The sequence below is a fragment of the Pseudophryne corroboree genome, chromosome 2 (genome assembly GCF_028390025.1).
Source record: "Pseudophryne corroboree isolate aPseCor3 chromosome 2, aPseCor3.hap2, whole genome shotgun sequence".
Classification (NCBI taxonomy): Eukaryota; Metazoa; Chordata; class Amphibia; order Anura; family Myobatrachidae; genus Pseudophryne; species Pseudophryne corroboree.
In genome coordinates this window covers 1,003,226,572-1,003,251,843 of record NC_086445.1, presented here as the reverse complement: position 1 = coordinate 1,003,251,843, position 25,272 = coordinate 1,003,226,572, and the positions used below count along the sequence as shown (strand labels likewise).

The 25,272-nt window shown below is 43.6% G+C and overlaps 1 protein-coding gene across 4 annotated transcripts in view; it reads left to right on the top strand.

Moving 5' to 3' along the window:
- Nucleotides 1-14,805, top strand: part of PIGP (phosphatidylinositol glycan anchor biosynthesis class P) — a 62,758-nt gene extending 47,953 nt beyond the window's left edge. For 2 of the 4 annotated variants that reach the window (XM_063956559.1, XM_063956560.1), the window contains 5 exons: nucleotides 8,516-8,565; nucleotides 10,440-10,539; nucleotides 12,170-12,242; nucleotides 13,134-13,252; nucleotides 14,524-14,805. In XM_063956559.1, coding sequence (XP_063812629.1) covers nucleotides 10,458-10,539; nucleotides 12,170-12,242; nucleotides 13,134-13,252; nucleotides 14,524-14,666 — 417 coding nt within the window. In that variant the 5' untranslated portion in view covers nucleotides 8,516-8,565; nucleotides 10,440-10,457 and the 3' untranslated portion in view covers nucleotides 14,667-14,805. The remainder of the gene's footprint in view (nucleotides 1-8,515; nucleotides 8,566-10,439; nucleotides 10,540-12,169; nucleotides 12,243-13,133; nucleotides 13,253-14,523) is intronic. The other 2 variants (XM_063956561.1, XM_063956562.1) reach the window with 1 other exon arrangement.
- Nucleotides 14,806-25,272: the final 10,467 nt, after the last annotated feature.

Genomic DNA, 25,272 nt, shown 5'->3' with positions numbered 1-25,272 from the left:
AGGAAACTAATATTGGTATTACTATAATTAAACGTGAATTTTAATCCATAATCATTCTGATTAAGTGCACTTGTGAAAGTGTGCAGTGATTCTAATGTGCCCCCCCAAATTATAAATAAATCATCTATATATCGGCCATAGTAGACCAGATCCGCTCCGAGCTCACTCCCCCACACATGCTCCTCCTCGTATAATCCCATGTATAGGTTAGCGAAACTCGGAGCGAATCGGGCCCCCATGGCCGCACCTCGTGTCTGTAAATAAAATTGAGTGTCAAAAGTGAAATAATTATGTGTCAAAATAAATTGAATAGCCTTTAACACAAAATTACGTAGAGAGTCCGAAAGTTTACCCTGTTTCAAATAATAATCAACTGCTATGATGCCCTTGTCGTGGGGTATGTTAGAATACAGAGCCTCCACGTCACAAGTTAATAAATAATATTTATTTTTCCACATAATTTTATCCAGAATATTTAAAAATTGTTGTGTGTCTTTTATATACGATTTCAGACCCTCTACGTGTGTCTGTAAGTGATGATCAACAAAAAAAGACAAATTATTAGTCAGTGATCCCACTCCCGAAATTATAGGCCGTCCTGGTGGATTAATAAGGGTTTTGTGAATTTTGGGTAAAACATAAAATGTGGGTGTGATAGGGTGTGCACAAACTAAAAAATTGGCAATTTCACGTGATATAGAGCCATCCTCCTGAGCCCAATCCAATAATTCTGTCAATTGTTTATGAAACAAGGTGGTGGGGTTGGAGCCTATTTTTCGATAGAATTTCTCATCCTGCAATTGTCTATAACATTCCGACATATATTGCTCTGTGTCTAGGACCACAACCCCCCCTCCCTTATCTGCCGATTTTATTACAATTGACATATCACTTTGCAATGTTTTCAATGCCTTCCGCTCCCCAGGGGTAAGGTTATCCCAGTACTTAGACTCCTCAGATTTTTCACATATTCCTTTAAAACTTGCTAATGTAGATTTGTAGAAGCTGTCTACATATGGGCCCTTATATGTAAGGGGATAGAAATCCGTTTTTTTCTTAAAAGGATTCATTCTTATATCAAAGATAGGAATGTTTGTTTCTGATTTTGAGGTATCTACGGCACCTTCTTGTTCCAGACACTCTAGGATCTCTCTCGCTCTCTCGTCATCTGCATCTAATATTATGGGTGCCTCGTCAGTTTTACTGTTTTTCAGAGCTTTAAGTGCAAAATAGCGTTTCCTACTAAGTGTGCGAGTATAACGATTGAGATCCACGAATAGCTGGAAAAGATTGGGCCTAGCTACCGGTGCATAATTCAATCCCTTTTCAAGCAGTAGTTTTTCTTCCTCCGTTAATGTCCTCTTAGATAAATTAAATTTGCCTTTGCCTGTTTTGTGAGATATTATTTTTTGCGTGGAGTTTTTATTCTGTTTTCGTCTGCCTCCTCTGCATCCTCTAATTCTCTGTCTCTTCCTCTCTTTAAATGAAACTTGTTTGTTTGCCACATATTTGTTTCCCTGCGCCTGTCTAAAAAATGATGACGACCTGGTGTATATTCCTGTTCATCCTCTGTTTCAGATGGTCTCATCCTCCTATTAGTAAATTGTTGATTTTCATCTAGGGCCTGGAATCTATTTCTCTGTGTAAATCCTGTTCTATTTTTTGCCTGAAAATATTGGTCCCTCTCTCTGCCTCCTTGATATTTATCCCGTTGTCTAGGTGTATACGTACGTCTAAGGGGTTGCTTTTTCCTATAACCTATGTTGGGTGTAGTCTGATTTGAATAAAATCTATTTTGAGTGTTGACCTTTCTATATTCACGGGAAATCCCTTTTTCGTAGTCTATAACATCTCTTTCCATTTTGTGCTCTTTTCTATCTATTAATGTTTGTTCGAATTCCAACAATTTTTTATTCACTTTAGAATCTCTCTCTTTGAATTCCTCTAATTTTTCATACTCCTTTAGAGCAACATGTATTTTACCTATTTCTATTTGAAGTTCACTTACTCTCTGTTCTCTGTACTTAATGAGCAATTGCATGAGATGCCGGGAACAATTATCTAACGTGGTATTCCACTCATTAGTAAAGGTCCTATCCTCCTTGAAGGTAGATTCCTTCAGGATTCTAAGTCCTCTAGGGATGAGTCCCCCATCCAGATATTTTTGTAATGATATCTGGTCCCACCAATGTTTGGTTTCGGATATACATAGGTTCTCCAATTTATTGTATAACCCATGCATCTCTGCAACTGCTCCAGTGCCTTCATCAATATTTACGATTTTATTACCTTTCAAATAGAGATCCCTCCTCTCCAATCTATTTGTAATACATGTCAATTGGGCCATATTTCATAAACAATAATTAACCTCCAATATAACTGTGTGTGTCCTCTATATATAAACAATAATTCAATTCTGATAAAATCTTTTTCATATAATCCACAATAAATCACAGCTGCCTGGATACCAATGACAGAAAAAACCAGAACAAGACCAAAAACCTGGCGCTGTGATTTATAAAATGTTGTACAGCTGCTCTCTAAGGGGCTATTGGTATAAACGCCCCTAGTATAAAGAACAATAAAAGAAAACCAAGAGAGCGCTAGTTCACATTTGATGTGGATTTTTTATTTATATTAAATGAAAAAACAATGTCTAAAACAATTGTACTTATTGCCGGCCGACAAAAACACTCTTATCACATAAAAAAACAATAATTCTAAAACAGGATAACTCCCCTATTTTTTTTAAAAACAATATGCATGAATCTATGAGTAGACTATCTATGTTCCAATGAGTGAATACTTCACAATTTATCCATGGACTATAAATGTATTCGATTGAACATGGATACAATATAGGTTATATATTTTGAGCAAAAAGATCTCTCCAGATAGATGAAGCCTATACTATATAACTCTTTAAATTCTTAGTTATATTGTAACAGTCCATGTATCAGAATGTGAACAGATGATAATGGTATTCCTGTATATACTTATACGGACAATAAGTCTCCTATATGTTGGCTTTCAAATGAGCTGTAATGATTGGTAACAATTGTTCTGACTATCAATCATCCGCTCCCAATTAATTGCGACTGTTGCGCCCGTTCTCTTCACCACATGTTTAAAGTCAGTGATCTGTGGCATATAATGAGTAGTATGGATTGAACATTTAGTATATCATGCAAATGTCTGAGAATAATCACAATGCATGTGATGGTGCTCCCGGCTGATTAACTCACCGATCACCCGTTATAAATGGAACTTGTATTTCTCACGGAAAAGATGATTCGTCCTCCCGGCCCTTAGCGGTACTCGCTTGTACTTGCAGCCTTATCCGGAGTCCGTGAATCTAAACCGATTGTATGGTTCCCTTCTCAGGTGTCGGTTCACACCGTCAGCTGGTGTGAATGCTTCCGCTCTGGTATGCGGGCAGTGAAAGACAAGACAGACGCGTTTCTCCGCCTACTCCTCAGTATCGGCGGCTTCCTCAGTGTCATATCCTCTACTCCCTTCAGCTTCATTTATATGCATTTTATTATCCAGATGATATGAATAAATTTTAATTGCTGTTCAAGTCCCACTTTTGTCTCATTTTGGCTAAATATACAACAGCCTGATATGCTTGAAAAGGACCTACGTACTTTCTATGTGGCTTATTAACCATATTAATTCAACAATATCAAATATATATTTATATAAAGCTGACAGTTTAAAACATTGCTAAAAATCTCATATATATATATACATAAAGGACACACACATATGCAAAAAATCCGTGTAAGGAAAATAATAATAAACAGAAAAGAACAAATAATACTTTCATTTTTGATAGAAAAACTTTTTTACTTTATGTGCCTATGCCATATGCATACTTATAAACATACATGCACATAATATATAAAGACACTGTTGTGCATAGCTGTTTAAATAGCACTGCTCACTGGTTATTCACAATATTTTATTTTAGGAAAGAATAATTATATATATATGTGTATTTTATTCCAAGACTTAATTACCCCTAATGACCAAATTGACGGTCATAATCTGAGAAACTCTCCACAGGAATTAATCAAAAGAGTCTCTCTTTCAAATACATGCTGTATTCCCATGTTTTGGGGAAGGGGAGGGGGTGGAAGAGGGGGGAAGAAAAGGGGTGGGGGGAGGAGGGGGGGGGGAGGGGGGGAATGGTGGTCGAGGGAGGGGGGGGGCAGGAGGAGGGGGAGAAGAAAAGCTTTTTGGGAGATTTATATACAACCCAATATTATATATTTACACTCCATTGAGTTCCACAGTATCATTTAATCCCATTGGGACCATACAGTCCAATAAAAAAATCCAATAAGCTTCACGTCTACGTAATCTATTAAATCGGTCTCCCCCTCTATTAGTCACTTTAATATGTTCAATTCCAATCATAGTGATGTTCTCCCATTTGGAATTCTGACATTGTATCACATGATCAGACAATGGGTGCTTCGCTCCCCTTAGTATGTTTCTCCTATGCTCCATACACCTAATGTGCAGGGTTCTCGTGGTACGCCCCACATATTGTTTCCCACATTTGCAAGTAATTAGGTATATAATATATGTGGAGAGGCAATTAATAAAGTCCTTTATTACATGGATTTCACCTGTTACAGAGGACTTGAAATTCTCACTTTTCCTAGGCGCAATATTGCAGGATTGACAACTATTTTTCCCACATCTGTGGTAACCATTTGGCCTCACAGGAAGCCAGGTGTTTACTGTTGTCTGATTGTTTTTCTTCTCCTTCACAAAATGACTAGGCATTAATTTTTTACGCAGATTATCTGCTTTCCTATAAATCACTGTCCCCTTAGGGTTTATATGTGGTTTTAGCAAATCATCCAAAAGTAATAAAGATGTATTTTTCTTTATGACCTGACTGATTTTGTGTGCACAATTATTATATTGGGTCACAAACACTGTGCTCCTATCATTTTTCATACTGCTTGATCCATATTTAATCTTATTTTTATTTTTATTTTTATTTTTTGGGATTAATAATTGTTCCCTGTCCATATCTGCAACCTCTAGAAATGCATTTTCCAATAGATCCTGAGGATATCCCTGTTCTAAAAATGATTCCATCAACAGTTTGGCTTGTACCTGATATGTGGTAACTGAGGTACAATTACGTCTCAATCTGACAAATTGTCCCCTGGGGATATTATCCTTCCAACTTTGTTTGTGAGAGCTGTTATAGTTTAGGTATCGATTTTGGTCCACTTCCTTAATGTATGTTTTAGTGACCAACTTGTCCTGCTCAACGGATAACTCTATATCAAGGAAACTAATATTGGTATTACTATAATTAAACGTGAATTTTAATCCATAATCATTCTGATTAAGTGCACTTGTGAAAGTGTGCAGTGATTCTAATGTGCCCCCCCAAATTATAAATAAATCATCTATATATCGGCCATAGTAGACCAGATCCGCTCCGAGCTCACTCCCCCACACATGCTCCTCCTCGTATAATCCCATGTATAGGTTAGCGAAACTCGGAGCGAATCGGGCCCCCATGGCCGCACCTCGTGTCTGTAAATAAAATTGAGTGTCAAAAGTGAAATAATTATGTGTCAAAATAAATTGAATAGCCTTTAACACAAAATTACGTAGAGAGTCCGAAAGTTTACCCTGTTTCAAATAATAATCAACTGCTATGATGCCCTTGTCGTGGGGTATGTTAGAATACAGAGCCTCCACGTCACAAGTTAATAAATAATATTTATTTTTCCACATAATTTTATCCAGAATATTTAAAAATTGTTGTGTGTCTTTTATATACGATTTCAGACCCTCTACGTGTGTCTGTAAGTGATGATCAACAAAAAAAGACAAATTATTAGTCAGTGATCCCACTCCCGAAATTATAGGCCGTCCTGGTGGATTAATAAGGGTTTTGTGAATTTTGGGTAAAACATAAAATGTGGGTGTGATAGGGTGTGCACAAACTAAAAAATTGGCAATTTCACGTGATATAGAGGCATCCTCCTGAGCCCAATCCAATAATTCTGTCAATTGTTTATGAAACAAGGTGGTGGGGTTGGAGCCTATTTTTCGATAGAATTTCTCATCCTGCAATTGTCTATAACATTCCGACATATATTGCTCTGTGTCTAGGACCACAACCCCCCCTCCCTTATCTGCCGATTTTATTACAATTGACATATCACTTTGCAATGTTTTCAATGCCTTCCGCTCCCCAGGGGTAAGGTTATCCCAGTACTTAGACTCCTCAGATTTTTCACATATTCCTTTAAAACTTGCTAATGTAGATTTGTAGAAGCTGTCTACATATGGGCCCTTATATGTAAGGGGATAGAAATCCGTTTTTTTCTTAAAAGGATTCATTCTTATATCAAAGATAGGAATGTTTGTTTCTGATTTTGAGGTATCTACGGCACCTTCTTGTTCCAGACACTCTAGGATCTCTCTCGCTCTCTCGTCATCTGCATCTAATATTATGGGTGCCTCGTCAGTTTTACTGTTTTTCAGAGCTTTAAGTGCAAAATAGCGTTTCCTACTAAGTGTTCCCCTTTCCCCCCCCCCCTCCCCCCCTCCCACCCCCCCCCACCCCTTTTCCCTCCCCTTTTCTTCCCCCCTCTTCCACCCCCTCCCCTTCCCCAAAACATGGGAATACAGCATGTATTTGAAAGAGAGACTCTTTTGATTAATTCCTGTGGAGAGTTTCTCAGATTATGACCGTCAATTTGGTCATTAGGGGTAATTAAGTCTTGGAATAAAATACACATATATATATAATTATTCTTTCCTAAAATAAAATATTGTGAATAACCAGTGAGCAGTGCTATTTAAACAGCTATGCACAACAGTGTCTTTATATATTATGTGCATGTATGTTTATAAGTATGCATATGGCATAGGCACATAAAGTAAAAAAGTTTTTCTATCAAAAATGAAAGTATTATTTGTTCTTTTCTGTTTATTATTATTTTCCTTACACGGATTTTTTGCATATGTGTGTGTCCTTTATGTATATATATATATGAGATTTTTAGCAATGTTTTAAACTGTCAGCTTTATATAAATATATATTTGATATTGTTGAATTAATATGGTTAATAAGCCACATAGAAAGTACGTAGGTCCTTTTCAAGCATATCAGGCTGTTGTATATTTAGCCAAAATGAGACAAAAGTGGGACTTGAACAGCAATTAAAATTTATTCATATCATCTGGATAATAAAATGCATATAAATGAAGCTGAAGGGAGTAGAGGATATGACACTGAGGAAGCCGCCGATACTGAGGAGTAGGCGGAGAAACGCGTCTGTCTTGTCTTTCACTGCCCGCATACCAGAGCGGAAGCATTCACACCAGCTGACGGTGTGAACCGACACCTGAGAAGGGAACCATACAATCGGTTTAGATTCACGGACTCCGGATAAGGCTGCAAGTACAAGCGAGTACCGCTAAGGGCCGGGAGGACGAATCATCTTTTCCGTGAGAAATACAAGTTCCATTTATAACGGGTGATCGGTGAGTTAATCAGCCGGGAGCACCATCACATGCATTGTGATTATTCTCAGACATTTGCATGATATACTAAATGTTCAATCCATACTACTCATTATATGCCACAGATCACTGACTTTAAACATGTGGTGAAGAGAACGGGCGCAACAGTCGCAATTAATTGGGAGCGGATGATTGATAGTCAGAACAATTGTTACCAATCATTACAGCTCATTTGAAAGCCAACATATAGGAGACTTATTGTCCGTATAAGTATATACAGGAATACCATTATCATCTGTTCACATTCTGATACATGGACTGTTACAATATAACTAAGAATTTAAAGAGTTATATAGTATAGGCTTCATCTATCTGGAGAGATCTTTTTGCTCAAAATATATAACCTATATTGTATCCATGTTCAATCGAATACATTTATAGTCCATGGATAAATTGTGAAGTATTCACTCATTGGAACATAGATAGTCTACTCATAGATTCATGCATATTGTTTTTTAAAAAAATAGGGGAGTTATCCTGTTTTAGAATTATTGTTTTTTTATGTGATAAGAGTGTTTTTGTCGGCCGGCAATAAGTACAATTGTTTTAGACATTGTTTTTTCATTTAATATAAATAAAAAATCCACATCAAATGTGAACTAGCGCTCTCTTGGTTTTCTTTTATTGTTCTTTATACTAGGGGCGTTTATACCAATAGCCCCTTAGAGAGCAGCTGTACAACATTTTATAAATCACAGCGCCAGGTTTTTGGTCTTGTTCAAATATGGCGGAAAATCTGCAATTTTGCCCATTTGTTGCTCATTATGTTTCTCCCTTTGAATGCTCTGTTAGAAATTAGGGCTAATTTAAGTGTTGTCTCAGCTTTTTTTTGGACATGTAATATTTGAACTTGTCTGTGACCATATGAATCTCCGCTTGAACATTAACATTTGTCAAACCCTGGGTATAAGTGGCCAACTCTAACTCTGATACTCTCTTCCAGCTTTTATTGGACGTTTGGCCTGATTTCAATTAGCAGCAGTTTCCATTAAGGTGGGTTACCGAGGGTCAAAAACTCGTGGCTGCACTTTTTACCTATCCAATTAGCAATGTGCTCAATTGGAGTTAATATGGATTTAGGTTTGCAGCCCCTGATTAGGTTAAAAAGTCCGTAAAAATCGTTATTTCTCTGTCAGCAAGGCTGGTGGGACACTGGACTATGGGATGGCAGGTTGGGCTGGAATATGGGACTTAAACTACTGTAACTTTAATTGTAAGCTCCTTACCCCTGCAACCCCATCATGCCAGTGTTCTTTAGGTTCCCCAAGGGGATAGGGCACATTTCGGGAGGCTCTTTTATATAGTTTATTATAATGTTTACTTGTTTTTACCATTTTTAGGTTTTTGCCTCCGGCGACACCCACTTTGGGTGTACAGTTCTCCAGGCAGGCAGCCTGAGCATTCACTCCCCAGGGGGTGGCTGTTGAACATCCCATGGTCCAGTGTCCCACCAGCCTTGATGACGGAGAAAAGAGGATTTTTGGTCACTTATACCCCTTTTACACCGCGTGAAATATTTTGGGTTCTTGCACGGGAGCGTGCAAAAATCCGGATTGCAGGCGGTGTAAAAGGGTCCTCTCTCCAAAACCTTGGGTCCATTTTCCAGGGAATCCAACCCAGCAATCTACCAGGGTTGTAGGCGGGTAAGACCCGGTTAGGAGGCGGTGTAAATGGGTATGCTGGGTCATCTGACCCGGTACCCATTTACAGCATGGCAGACCTCCCGGACCTCAGTGTCCGACAGGCGGTTGGGAGGCTGGGGGACAAAGCGCGTGCTGTCTGTGCAGAAAGCAGCATAGTGTCGGGTGCCTGGCAGCGCCGGAAGCTGGGTGCTGCACAGCAGCGTCCAGCATGATGCACCGGAGTCCCAATCTGCTGGGATTCCCAGCAATTTTCAGATGATGTTATCTCTAAGCGCTGGTCCAAAAGACACTGTAGCTGCGTGCAGCGTAAACGGTACTGATCTGGGAGCATCATTGGCGGCTCCCACTTACTTTAAGTAGGGGGATGCCGCTGCCCCAGCCTGGTGAGGAGATGTGGTGCCCCGGTTACCAGCACCTACGCAGTGGATCCAGCCGGTGTCGGGACTGGTGCAGGCGCCATGGTGCGACTGCACATGCATAAACCCATGGCTTCTATGGACTGCATCAGCTGCAGCCCATAGAAGCCGGATTTGGCTGTGTGAAAGGCAGGAAGTGGCTTCCTACAGGAAGCTAGCTCTCTGCCTATCGCAGCCCAGTATGGCAGTCCCAGAGGGAGGAAACACTTGTAGTGTCTGTGACTGACAGGTAGGACATCCAATGGGAAGTCACTGCCATCACAGTGAAGCCAGTGCAGTCACAGACTGCGGTCATATTACCTGGGGGGTGGGTGCAGTCCTTATTTGCCACTGGCTAGAAATACGGTCAGATGGTCACAGCAGTCATACAGTATATGCACTGTCACATTGCTGTACTATGTGGAACCTGTATGCTAATACTACTGTACATCTCACTCTCAATTTACCGACTCTCCTCTGCTTAGCTGCCAGCCGCTGCAGCCAGATTTTACCCACTTCCAGCTGGGCATGAATCAAACTGAATCAGACTCAAGAAAACGAATACCTGATTTCTTGCTATAAGTCAAACGCGTTCCTTGAGGCACCCTAAAGGTCCAAGTTTTAAGGATATCCATGCTAAAGCACAGGTGACTTAATTAGTACCTCAGAGAGCTTGACCATACCGTCTGTGCACAAGCATGGATATCTTTAAAACCTGGACTGTAAGGGTGCCTTGAGGACCGTGTTTGGGAGCCATAGCTATAGGCGGGAGAACATGTGCTACTTGTATTCTCAGCAATGACACACATCTCGTTCTGTTCCTCATCAGCCTTTCTGAGGTCACAGGATGGTGGAGAACTCTCCGTCTCCGCTGCCGGAGAGAGCCATTTATGGATTTGTCCTCCACTTGGCTTCTCAATGTGGATTTAGTGAGTATGCAAAACTCTGTATTGATGACGTGAGACCTATTAATGACCACTCAGGCCCATGGGATCCAGAATGTTTTCCTTTTTTTTTTTTTTGTTATTTAATTTAAGCTGCTTTATCTACACTGCAATCAGACACAAGACAGAAACATCATGGAGGAGGTCTACACAGACGTTCATCAATTCACTTTTGCACTTCTAATTGGGTTTATCCAACCAAATGCAGTCACTATAAACCTTTAGTCACAGATTAAGAAGAACAATTAAAGCGATGTAGATAATGCCCATCTAATGACGACAAAATCCCCCCAACGTCTCTGCTTCATGCGCTCTGGTGACTTGCATTCTGATGACAATGATGATGATGTTGAAGATGCATATAAGACAGATACACTGACCTGCCTTGCCCTAGTGGGTGGGTTACTCTTTTTGCTACATATAGTATATTGAGAGGTCCAAATGGAGCACAGACATTACAAATACATTAAACAGAAAATAATCAGAACACACTGTTGGCATGCAATAGTTCAGTGTATTGCACAGCAGGAATCGATGAGGGTCAAACATGTCACAAGGAACATAGAAATTAGTGCTCCACATAGATAGGAACAGTAGGTAAATAAACAGAGGGCAGGGAGCGAGCAGGGGAGTGGGGTCAGGAAGGAGGGAATTTGCCCATATGCCAAGAAGTCCAAGTAGAAGAGAGTCATCGGTGATCATCTCCAGATCCAGAAGTTAGCTTTAAGACTTGCCTTGATCTGAAGGGGCAAGATCTGAACATAGGAGAGCCAGACAGAAAAACGCGTCTGCTCTATCCTCTTGATGTGCGTCCAGTCCGTTTTGAAAAGGTGAGAGAGAAGGGCAGCATTAGAGTGTAGATAGACATCAGGAGAGATCTGCTGGGAGAGAATAGTCACTAGGGCAAATTTATTAACCTGGAGAATGGATAAAGCAGTGATAAGTGCAAGGTGATAATGCACCAGCCAGTTATTACAGATTTGAAAAATGACAGTTAGGAGCTGACTGGCTGGTGCGTTATCACCTTGCACTTATCACTGCTTTATCACTTCTCCAGGCTTAATACATCTGCCCCACTGTGTTCTTTGTGACAGCTGACCCCCACATCCCAGGTGGGTAGGAGAGCTAGAGGAGCATAGATTCCATAATACCCATTTATCAGTGATATCAAAGTCAATCCCCAGATCCTACTTTATATAATCCAAGTTTCCGAAACCCTTGCACCTGGAGTTTACACTTTTAATGTACCTGTCCCCTACACCCATCAGAAGAAGCCATTTTGTTATCACAGCATTTGAATGCAGCCTATAGTTGCTGGGAACCAGGGCAGTCAGTGAGGCACCTGGGGGTAGAGTTACCTAGGAGCGGTTTGCCACAGCCGCCGATCATTGGCATCTTTGACTGATAGTTTTAAAATGGTTATAAGAATAAATCACCTATTGCTGTTACAATACTGTTCTTCAAAGATGTCGATGATGGGCAGCTCTGACCAGTGTGCCCCCTTGTGAGGAATTCCAGATGGCCTAATATAACTTGGTGGTCCCAATCCATGGTTCTATTGTATGTCCTATGACATGGTCCGTGACTGCTTGTCTCCTTATTGTGTCTCTTCCAGTCCTGTATCTGACATGGGCTTTCATCCCTGAGTCATGGTTACACTCCTTAGGACTGACTTACTGGCCCCAGAAGTAAGTACTGGACATGTATGTATGTATGTATGTATGTATGTATGTATGTATGTATATACTGCATGACATGGTATGCAGACTATAAACAGCATGCTCACACAGGGGGAGATGTACTAACCAGCAAAAAGAGTGGAGAAGTGAGCCAGTAGAGAAGTTGCCCATGGCAACCAATCAGATGCTTTTATAGTATACAAATGAATTGGTTGTCATGGGCTACTTCTCCACTGGCTCACTTCTCCACTCTTTTCACTGCTTAGTACATCTCCCCCACAGTTAGAGTGTTATGTTGGTATACATTACAAGAAATGTAAAGTTGTATATATGTTTGATTTCAATTTATCAGTACTCGCATATGAAATGAGGGGGCAGGGCCAGAAAGGCATAAGCCCACCCACCCAACATAGTTTCCATGTGTTATAATGGAGGGGGGGAGGTGTTACTTGAGTAGGGTCTTGTAGATTTGGGCCTACGGACTTATAGTTGTGATACAGATCATATACATCATTTAAGACATACCTTAGTTTAGGAAGGTCCGATAATTCAGAACAGTGCATCCTCCATCGGAGTCAGGTCTCTGAAGCTGTACTAGGTTATATATCTCCATATTTAAGCATATATTCTAATACTGTATATGTATTTTACCATATATTTTTCTTTAGGCAGAACCCGAAACGCAGAGTTTTGCAATAAAAATAAAAAATGGTGCGTTTTTGTTGATCCCAATTATCGTTCCATATAAACTAGTGTAGAAACAGACTAGATTATAATTTTATAGCGTATTGTGTATATGGTTTTATATTTCTTTTATTATTGTAGTCTCTGCTTCCTGGAAACGTTTGTTCCAAGGAGTGTTGTCTTGTTTTTACTAATAGTTTCCTATTTGTTTCTTAGGTATTGGGCTGTGGCAATCCCTGTATACCTTCTGGTCATTTTAGGCATTGCCTATATCTTCTTATTCGGTATAAATATGATGAGTACCTCACCGCTGGACTCCACACACACACTAACAGGTCATTTTACTCTATTCCTGGCGGCACGACTGACACATTGCAACGTGTATGAGCCAAACCGTTCGCTTCTCCTGATCAGTGTCTTATATAAAATGTCCAGGGGGTTTATTTACTAAACGCCAGAGCTTCTGATCATGTTTATGCCTGAAATATAACAGTCCATGATTTTACTAGCCAAAAATGGCTAGTAAAAAGCATTGATCTTTTACATTTCTGATATAAACATGATCAGAAGTGTCGGGTTTTAGAACTCGATGCTTAGTAAATAAACCTCCAGATGTTACCCAGGGTGCTGGTTAACACGGACGGACATTGTCTGCATTTGATCATGTGTGTGCATGTTCTTCATATGACTGTGCTGATGTGGGCATTCATGTATGGTCATGTATGATCAATGAGCAGAATGCTGTATGTATGTTGGTACACAGAGCTCTATATTCCTACTGTACTCTCACTAAACTCCACAGGGCTCCTGTCCTGCCTGACACTCCATTTAAATCAGTGTAGTTGTAGCTCCTGTCATTTTTCAAACACTGTAGCAGATGTATTAAGCCTGGAGAAGTGATAAAGCAGTGATAAGTGGAAGGTAATAACGCACCAGACAATCAGCTCCCAACTGTCAATTTACATATTGGAGCTGATTGGCTGGTGCGTTATCACCTTGCACTTATCACTGCTTTATCACCTTTCCAGGCTTAATACATCTGCCCCACAGCCTGTAACTTGACAGTTAGGAGCTGGTCGGTTGGTACTTTATCTCCGTCCACTTTATCTCTCTACAAGGATTAGTACATACAGAAAGATCCACGGTTATCTTGGCTAGTTTGCTGCGCCTAGGCACACCATGGTTAAATTTACATAAACCCTTCATCTATTTTTCTCAGCTGCAATACAATACAGAGAACAATACATCAGGGGATTAAGTCCGACTGCCCATTCTCAGTTAATGCTATTAAAGGCCAAGATCAGCATGGATCCATCTGTAGACCCCTTAGACACTTTCGTAAACTGGTGCAAAGAAAAAGTTGCTGTAAAGCCTTCCCAGCGACAAGTACGCACCGGTTCCCATTAAGTCTTCCTGTCTTTCTCCCTTTTTTAATTTTTTCATGTTTTTACTAAATTAACAAGAACTAAAATAAAACGAAAATAGTGAGACATATTTTTATGTTGGACGTAGTCTTGGGTATGTGCCGCTTGAAGGTAATTACCAGACAGATACGTCTACACATTTTATAACGAGTTCATTTATTTTATCCGCAATTTCCCTACAGACTCATACGCGAAAAATCAGCAGCCCAAAGACTCTGATGAGGATTCTGTCCCTGCCCTGCTGGACGTCTCGATCAGTGAGGTCAATAGGATGTTCTACCTTACCGACCGGGGTCTGAGGAACCATGTCACCCAGGCTCAGTGATGCCCGATGCGTTCAGATTGTAAATCATTTTCTCTGTGTAAAAGTATTTATGTAACGTTGAGAACAGTTCTGGGGTTGATGTTTTTAATTATAATGATAAGAAAATGCTCCTCTTGGTAAATATATTATTCAAAAGGTTGTGAGTAGTTACTTGTATTGTGTGTGGAGCATTCTTAGGAGTTTGGTATCACAGTTTCTGGGTCCAGACTATGGAGGGACATGAAATGTTCAGCTGGTGACATCTGCTCATCCGGGAGTGCAGCCCTATCTCCCCGACACATGTGAGTGATGGGTGTAGTACGGTATGCCGGCGCTCGGGCTCCCGGCGACCAGCATACCGGCGCCGGGAGCCCGACCGCCGGCATACCGACAGAGTGGCGAGCGCAAAGGAGCCCCTTGCGGGCTCGCTGCGCTCGCCACGCTGCGGGCACGGTGGCGCGCGCCACACTATTTTATTCTCCCTCCAGGGGGATCGTGGACCCCCACGAGGGAGAATAGCTGTCGGTATGCCGGGTGTCGGGATTCCGGCGCCGGTATACTGTGCGCCGGGATCCCGGCATACTGAAGACCACCCGTGAGGGATCATTCCTGGGTCTAGTCATGGTAAATAGCCCCTGTCAGCACACCAGGTCTATTCGGCCATACCAAGCATCTTGTTCACTCAAAATGTTCCTCGTATTCGCCTACACTAAACAACTGTGAGCAACAAAACTGCATTTCTAGGTGGCACTGTTCAGTTTGATGTGCGCCATTTGTATATTGTGTAGCAGTGCTGCCAGAGGTGTGTGTTATTGCTTGGGGGTAGTCCAGGTCCAGTGTCCCTCACCCTATACTTTCATGGTGCATGTGCAGAAGATCATAATGGAGCCTTTCCAGTCTTCTGCTCCAGCACCATCTTTATGACTATATCACCTGAAAGATGGCTGCCGTCATGCTCTGGACACAGTAGGGTCTGTTCTGATTGTAAGGTGTATGCAGACGCTGAAGGGGGCGCCGCGACGCATGAACTCTGCACCCATTATAGATACTGCACTGGCCAGGTGCTGCCATATTCCGGGGGAGCGACAGTAGTGAGCATCTCTGCCTGGTAATATACAGTAAGCCTGAATACACAATATATGAAGATTCATCAATTCTGGAACGGCTGTAGGAAGTCATGTACAAACCAGCAAGCTGAACGTAACTGCAGTCGGAGAGAAAAGTCTCCCTCTGTCTCACCTTCAGACATGAACTTGTATCTAGGGATGGCCATCGGTGTGGTTGCCCTCGATGGTTACCATCGATGACAACATGGAAAATAACCATCGATGGCTGCCAGTTATGCAGTGGATAACCATTGATGGTTCCCCCTATCGATGGTCATCCCTGTATTTTTCACTGACTGGCCCATGGGTCAATCAGAATACGGCACAACATTAAAAAAAAAAAAAAATTGGTTATACCTTTCCATCGATGGAGGGAAACCATCTGGTTCTCCCCCATCGATGGCAAAAGTATTCTACATCAGCCATAAACCATCGATGATTTTGAATTATCGTTGAATCATCGTCAGTGGCCATCCCTACCTGTATCCCAAGGAGGAGCCGTGTTCCCGGCTTACTTTTTAATGTAATACGGGAAGTTTAAAAGCTGAACTAAATCCTGAAACTAATATAATAATCATTTGTGCTTCCTCTCTCCCTTGTCACAGTGGCACTATACTCAATATATCCGTATTCTAATACCTTGTCACTTAGACGGGGAGGCCTGGAAATCAGCGCGATCCGTGGCTAGAAGTCTGTAAACAGGGAAACTGTTTACACGAGAATTTGGTTCTTTCCATTATAACGTTTGTGATCTTCTCCTTGTAACTTGCTCTTAGTAATCACTCTCAGGCTGGTGACACTTTTTCTTGCTGTTTGATACAAGAAACTTCTGGGAAAAAGGTGCCTGTGCCCCTGAACAGCGAGATGAAAGCTCCCGTAGGCACCATCAGATGCTATCAGTGACGTATCTGTATATACATTTCACTAGTGACAAATCACGGGCAACACACAGCGCTGGGAAAGTCCTACAACCGGGGAGTCAGATCTTTGCTTCTGTTTGTGCTGGGTTCTATTGTTTACAGAAAAACAAGTTAAGGGCCCATAGATCAGCAATCACAAAGACCAGATTCATAGATTCTGTGATTTCACCCCAATTTAGAGATTCACCAATCCACCAGCCTTATAGATGTTTCAGTGATTTGCATTTTCATAATTTTCTGCAAATCTGCTGTTGTTTCCATACACTAGCAATCTACAGCCCTGATTGATCCCTGAAATCCTACATGTTGAAAAATCTGATTTAACAAATCCAGTCACTTCTTGTTCGGAATCGGCAATCGGTGAACCCCATACATCGCCAGTCATTGGAACAATTATCTGCAAAACGCCAAATTGCCCCAAGTAATCGCAGCTGTATCTGGGCCTTTATGCTAGTCTTTCAAGTTCTGGTATAACTTCCTATAATTTCTTCACTTTTAGTTGAATAGATTTTCAGTGTTTTTTTGTCTTTTTGGAAAATGGTTGCATACACTGAAAGGGCTACTTAAGTCTGTTACTCACTTCTTATCTTAATGTTGGTTTGTTCTGGTTGTAAGGTGAATGGAAGGGAGTGAGTGGGGGGGGGGGGTTTGGTATGTGTGTTGTGTGAGTGGTGGTGGAGGGGTATGTGTGGTTGTGTGTTTGGAGTATGTATGGGGCTCAAGAACAGGAGTGGGGGAGTACAGAGGGGAAGGTGGTTTTGATTTTGTAGATCAGGAAATTCTGGGTTAGTATAGTGGCAGAATTCCTGAAGTTTGGCCTCGAGAGAAGGCCAAACTTAGCAGAACGACTATGTCAAATATCCAATGTCGAATGTCAAAATTGGATGTGATTTGAAATGTTAATTTCTTTGTATTGACTTCTTTTATTTTATTTATTGAATTACTGTAAATATGATGTATATATCTGGAAAATGTATGTTGAAATATCAGTAATAAAAGACATTTCCTGGGAGGATAGGAAAAGGAAGAGTTTCTGGGATGTAGTCCACTAGTGACCATGCATTTATCTCCAAACTTAAGGCTTGATTCATGTTTGTAAGTAAAGCAAATTATCAAGCAACTGGGTAAAACATATAGCACTGCAGATCGGGTCAGATATATCGTGCAGAGATTTAGATTTGAGTGGATTCCATGGGTTCCAAGCGATCAGAGGAGATGATAGATCCAAGAGGTCCCAAGTAATCTGGTAAGATGATGTATCCTATTGGGCCCAAGTATTCTGATGAGATGAACGCATCCTATTCTGGTGTGATGGACGTATCCTATTGGGCCCAAGAAATCTGGTGAGATGGACGTATCCTATTGGGCCAAAGTAATCGGGTGAGATGGACGTATCCTATTGGGCTTAAGTAATCGGGGGAGATGGACATATGCTGTAGGGCCCAAGTAGTCTGGTGAGATGAACGCATCCTATTCTGGTGTGATGGACGTATCCTATTGGGCCCAAGAAATCTGGTGAGATGGACGTATCCTATTGGGCCCAAGAAATCTGGTGAGATGGACGTATCCTATTGGGCCAAAGTAATCGGGTGAGATGGACGTATCCTATTGGGCTTAAGTAATCGGGGGAGATGGACATATGCTGTTGGGCCCAAGTAGTCTGGTGAGATGATATTTGCAGACTCCTAAACATTCCTCTTTTACTTTTAAGGTGCCTCAGTGTCTACAGCGCCTTACATGGCATTTACATACTAATAATGGAACTTTAATATGTCATCAATACAATGCATTTCTGGATGGTAGTGAAAAAGTCCATCATTCCCGCCGCAGACTCCATCATTCCAACCACGCGGTATGCAGCTCTCCCCACCGCCCCACATCTTCCCCCAATTTCCCCCACTGCATCAGTATAATAAATGTAAGTTGGCATGTGTTTGGAACAAGACAGACTAGGCAGAACAAGAGGCATTGGGAGGGCACCTCACTGTCCATTGAATGGCTCACATACAGTATCACAGTTGCTGAATAGGACTTGGAATAAGGGCAAGGAGCACTGGTAGCTAGGATAGGGCTTAGTGGAAAACATGAGAAAGGAGGGCCCTGCCCGTGAGAGCTTACATGCCAACAGCAGAGGCATAAGTAGATGTTTGTGGGGCCCATAGCAACTGCGTGAAAGGTCCCTAATGTACCACCCAATGGTGAAAAATCTATGCTACATAGAAACAGAGAATTTGACGGCAGATAAGAACCACTCTGCCCATTTAGAAGATTGGACCCCTCAGCTGTGGGCCCCATAGCAGCTGCACCCCTTGTGCCTATGGTAGTTATGCCCTTGGGTAAGGGTGACTGAGCGAGATGACCAGACACTGCAGCTTTTCAACATTTGTCATCTAAAATGGGGTTTGTTGGCCGTCAGAGTCACAGCACGTGCTCGTTGTCAACACAGTTTTCCTGACCTAATGGCTTGTTGTCTCCTAAATACCTGGAGCATGTGGCCTCGGGCAATTCATGTTTGGCTAAATGAACAGATCACATGGTGCGCGGCTACACTTGCAGACGAGAACCCTGGTGCACTAAGCACCTGAAACTGTCCCACGTAGATGACACTGTGGGGTAAATTTACTAAGATGGGAGTTCTATTTAAGATGAAAAGTTGCCCATAGCAACCAATCAGATTCCACTTCTCATTTCTCTAACGTCCTAGAGGATGCTGGGGACTCCGTAAGGACCATGGGGAATAGACGGGCTCCGCAGGAGACATTGGCACTTTAAGAAAGAATTTAGTTCCTGGTGTGCACTGGCTCCTCCCTCTATGCCCCTCCTCCAGACCTCAGTTTGATACTGTGCCCAGAGGAGCTGGGTGCTGTTCAGTGAGCTCTCCTGAGTTTGCTGATAGAAAGGATTTTGTTAGGTTTTTTATTTTCAGGGAGCTCTGCTGGCAACAGACTCCCTGCATCGTGGGACTGAGGGGAGAGAAGCAGCTCTACTCTCTGAAGCTAGGTCCTGCTTCTTAGGCTACTGGACACCATTCGCTCCAGAGGGATCGGTACGCAGGATCTCACCCTCGCCGTCCCAGAGCCGCGCCGCCGTCCCCCGCGCAGAGCCGGAAGACAGAAGCCGGGTGAGTATGAGAAGCAAAGAAGACTTCACAGGCGGCAGAAGACTTTGTGATCTTCACTAGAGGTAACGCACAGCACTGCAGCTGTGCGCCATTGCTCCACACACCTCACATACTCCGGTCACTGTAAGGGGGGGGGGGGCGCCCTGGGCAGCATTTGAGACCTCATATTGGCAAAAGACCACATATATACAGCTGGGCACTGTATATATGTATGAGCCCCCGCCAAAAATTACAATTTAAGTGGGACAGGAGCCCGCCACCGAGGGGGTGGGGCTTCTCCCTCAGCACTCACCAGCGCCATTTTTTCTCCACAGCACCGCTGAGAGGAAGTTCCCCAGGCTCTCCCCTGCTGATACACGGTATAAGAGGGTTGAAAAGAGAGGGGGGCACATAATTAGGCGCAAAAAATATATAAACAGCAGCTACTGGGTTAACACTAAGTTACTGTGTTATTCCTGGGATATTATAGCGCTGGGGTGTGTGCTGGCATACTCTCTCTCTGTCTCTCCAAAGGGCCTCGTGGGGGAACTGTTTTCAGAAAGGACATTCCCTGTGTGTGTGGTGTGTCGGTACGCTTGTGTCGACATGTCTGATGAGGAAGGCTATGTGGGAGAGGAGCGGGAGCAAATTAATGTGGTGTCTACGCCGACGGCGCCGACACCTGATTGGATGGATATGTGGAAGTTTTTAAATTATAATGTTAATTACTTGCATAAAAGATTTGACAAGGCTGATGCATGGGGACAGTCAGGGTCTCAACCCGTGCCTGATCCTATGTCGCAGGGACCGTCAGGGTCTCATAAGCGCCCACTATCCCAAATTGTTGACACAGATACCGACATGGATTCCTCATAAAAGCGAGATCAAGAGAGCAGTTGCTGAACAGCAGAACAGAAAAGGGTTTATCTCCCGATAGAAAAAGCCCGGGAACTCATGACCCTGGTCAGGAACCTATTGAAACCAAAACAGGTGTCAGTGCATCACTGCACTCGAGTCCTTGGAAAGATGGTGGCATCATACGAGGCCATTCCCTTCGGCAGATTCCATGTGAGGACTTTCCAATGGGACTTACTGGACAAGTGGTCCGGGTGACATCTTCAGATGCATCGGTTGATCACCCTGTCCCCCAGTGCCAGGGTGTCACTTCTGTGGTGGCTGCAGAGTGCTCACCTTCTCGAGGGCCGCAGATTCAGCATTCAGGACTGGGTCCTGGTGACCACGGACGCAAGCCTCCGAGGTTGGGGAGCAGTCACACTGGGAAGAAATTTCCAGGGTCTTTGGTCAAGTCAAGAGACTTGTCTTCACATCAACATCCTGGAGCTAAGGGCCATATACAACGCCCTGCGTCAAGCGGAGACCTTGCTTCGCGACCAACCGGTGCTGAACCAGTCAGACAACATCACCGCAGTGGCTCATGTAAACCGCCAAGGCGGCACAAGGAGCAGATCGGCGATGGCGGAAGCCGCCAGAATTCTTCGCTGGGCGGAGAATCATGTAAGCGCTCTGTCAGCAGTGTTCATTCCGGGAGTGGACAACTGGGAAGCAGACTTCCTCAGCAGACACGACCTACACCCGGGAGAGTGGGGACTTCATCACGAAGTCTTCGCACAGATTACAAGTCGGTGGGAACTACCACAGGTGGACATGATGGCATCCCGCCTCAACAAAAAGCTACAGAGGTATTGCGCCAGGTCAAGAGACCCGCAGGCAGTAGCTGTAAACGCCCTGGTGACACCGTGGGTGTTCCAGTCGGTCTATGTATTTCCTCCTCTTCCTCTCATACCCAAGGTGCTGAGGATAATAAGAAAAAAAAAGGAGTGAGAACAATCCTCATTGTTCCAGATTGGCCACGAAGGACTTGGTATCCAGAGCTGCAAGAAATGTTCACAGAAGACCCGTGGCCTCTTCCTCTAACACAGGACCTGTTGCAACAAGGGCCCTGTCTGTTCCAAGACTTACCGCGTCTGCGTTTGACGGCATGGCGGTTGAACGCCGGATCCTAGCAGATAAAGGCATTCCGGATGAGGTCATTCCTACGCTGATAAAGGCTAGGAAGGACGTGACATCTAAACATTATCATCGTATTTGGCGAAAATATGTTTCTTGGTGTGAGGCCAGGAATGCTCCTACGGAAGAATTCCAGCTGGGCCGTTTTCTTCACTTCCTACAGTCTGGAGTGAATTTGGGCCTAAAGTTAGGCTCCATTAAGGTCCAGATTTCGGCCCTATCCATTTTCTTTCAAAAAGAGTTGGCTTCTCTACCAGAAGTTCAGACGTTTGTAAAAGGAGTGCTGCATATTCAGCCTCCTTTTGTGCCTCCGGTGGCACCTTGGGATCTTAACGTGGTGTTAAGTTTCCTAAAGTCACACTGGTTTGAACCTCTTAAAACGGTGGAGTTGAAATATCTCACGTGGAAGGTGGTCATGTTATTAGCCTTGGCTTCAGCTAGGCGTGTGTCGGAATTAGCGGCTTTGTCACATAAAAGCCCCTATCTAGTTTTCCATATGGAAAGAGCGGAATTGCGGACCCGTCCACAATTTCTACCAAAGGTGGTATTATCTTTTCATATGAACCAACCTATTGTGGTGCCTGTGGCTACACGTGACTTGGAGGATTCCGAGTTACTTGATGTAGTCAGGGCTTTGAAAATTTACGTGGCCAGAACGGCTAGGGTCAGGAAAACGGAGTCGCTGTTTGTCCTGTATGCATCCAACAAGATTGTTGCTCCTGCTTCAAAGCAAACGATTGCTCGCTGGATCTGTAACACGATTCAGCAGGCGCATTCTACGGCTGGATTGCCGTTACCAAAATCGGTCAAGGCCCATTCCACTAGGAAGGTGGGCTCTTCTTGGGCGGCTGCCCGGGGGGTCTCGGCACTACAGCTGTGTCGAGCTGCTACTTGGTCGGGTTCAAACACTTTTGCAAAATTCTATAAGTTTGATACCCTGGCTGAGGAGGACCTTATGTTTGCTCAATCGGTGCTGCAGAGTCATCCGCACTCTCCCGCCCGTTTGGGAGCTTTGGTATAATCCCCATGGTCCTTACGGAGTCCCCAGCTTCCTCTAGGACGTTAGAGAAAATAAGATTTTACTTACCGGTAAATCTATTTCTCGTAGTCCGTAGAGGATGCTGGGCGCCCGTCCCAAGTGCGGACTCTCTGCAATACATGTATATAGTTATTGCTTCACTAAAGGGTTACATGAACTGATGCTATGTTATTTGTCATACTGTTAACTTGGTAGTTATCACAAGTTATACGGTGTGATTGGTGTGGCTGATTGGTGTGGCTGGTATGAGTCTTACCCTGGATTCCCAAAATCCTTTCCTTGTGCTGTCAGCTCTTCAGGGCACAGTTTCTCTAACTGAGGTCTGGAGGAGGGACATAGAGGGAGGAGCCAGAGCACACCAGTATCCAAATTCTTTCTTAAAGTGCCCTGTCTCCTGCGGAGCCCGTCTATTCCCCATGGTCCTTACGGAGTCCCCAGCATCCTCTACGGACTACGAGAATTAGATTTACCGGTAAGTAAAATCTTATTTTATCTAGCACCTTCTAGAATATAATACCTGGACTCCTATTGGTTGCTATGGGCAACGTCCCATCTTAAATAGAACTCCCATCTTAGTAAATTTACCCCTGTGTGTAGGATATGTTGTAGTTTTAGATTTAGCAGCTACTTAAAATGATGGTTATTTATTTATACCCCTTTCAGACTGTCAGAAATATCCCTGGATATTTTCACGTGAACGTGCTGCAACCTTGGAATTTGCTTACACTGAAATGGTCCTATAAAAATTCACAGCAATTCAACCCGGGTAGTCAGCAGGGCTGAACCTGGGACCTACCTGGGATGCAGTGCAGTGTAAATGGGTACCCGGGTAGGTGCCACCTGGGACCCATTCACAGCAAAGGAAGAGCCGGCGCTTGGAGATGCTCTTATCTCCAAGCGCTGCCGCTGCGGTGTCACCAACCCAGCAATAAGCCGGGTACAGCCGCCAGTCTTAAACAGGTCGCATCTGGGTTGTACCTGTGTGCAAAATCCTGGGTGCGACCCGGCTTTGTAATCTGAAGGTTGTGTCAAAGTAACTGTCACTTATACCCCTTTTCCATCTAATTATGCGGGTCGCAGTCGGGAGCCTGACACGGGTGCTACCCGGCTGCGACCCGCGTCAGCCGCCTTTCCATCTGCCGTCTCCAACCTGGCATATAGCCGGGCTGGTGACGTTGCCGGTGACGCAGAGGGGGCGGCGCTGGGAGATCACATGATCTCCCAGCGCCGTCCTCCCATACAGTGTGAACGGGAGCCCTGTTGCTTCCGTTTACACTGCACAGCTTACCGTGTCCAACCCTGCAAGCTACCCGAGTTGGAATACCGGGTCAATCGTCCCGGATTATTCCAACTCAGCTCTTTTACACCAGCCAGCAACACGGGTTATGCGCGTTCGTGTGCAATAACCCGTGTTGTATGCTGGCTGGTGGAAAAGGGGTATTATACGCCTATGACCCCACACCTTAACCCCTAACCTGCTTACATTCAGATGCTGTCCTGCCCCCTTTCTCTTTTTTTTTGGAAATGAACTAAGCTGTGGAGAGAGATAAAGTCCCAGCCAATCAGCTCCTAACTGCCATGTTACAGGCTGTGTTTGAAATGATCGATTATCAATAGACTGCACATGCGTATGCACCACAATGCGCACGCACATCGCCAAACAACAACAGGCATCGCCAAAAAGCGACAAGCTGGTGCGAAAATTTCAATCGCACAGCCATTCGCAGGCTGATTGACAGGAAGAGGGCGTTTGTGGGTGGTAACTGGCCATTTTCTGGGAATGTCAGGAAAAACGCAGGAGGGTGTGTGACATCAGCTCCGGCCCCCATCAGCCTGTTCTCATTGTACTGTAGGAGTAAGTCCTGCGCTGCGCACACACTGCACACAGTGGTACTGTATAAACATTCGATGCTGAGTGAGGTGCGAATGTATTTGCAGCTGTCCGCTGACTGAGGAACATTTGTAGCACGGCGTACACATGCGATCGCACACTTGCATGGGCGAATTTACACTCCCCCTCGGGCGGCGACTATCTGAACACAGGACAGCAAAATTAGCAGCACAGCGATCAGGTCTGAATTAGGCTCCTGTCCCCTCTGCAGTTCTTTTACACCAGGACTTCAATGATGGGATTTGGACGGACGGAGAGTCATAGGGGCTAGTTCAGATCTGATCATAGCAGCAAATTTGTTAGCAGTTGGGCAAAACCATGTGCATTGCAGGGGGGGGGGGCAGATGTAACATGTGCAGAGAGAGTTAGATTTTTAAATTGCAATGTAAAAACAAAGCAGCCAGTATTTACCCTGCACAGAAACAAATTAACCCACCAAAATCTACTCTCTCTGCACATGTTACATCTGCCCCCCCCCCTGCAGTGCACATGGGAGTGGTTCAGATCTGATCGCACACAGGCGGTTTTTTGCAGTGCTGCGAT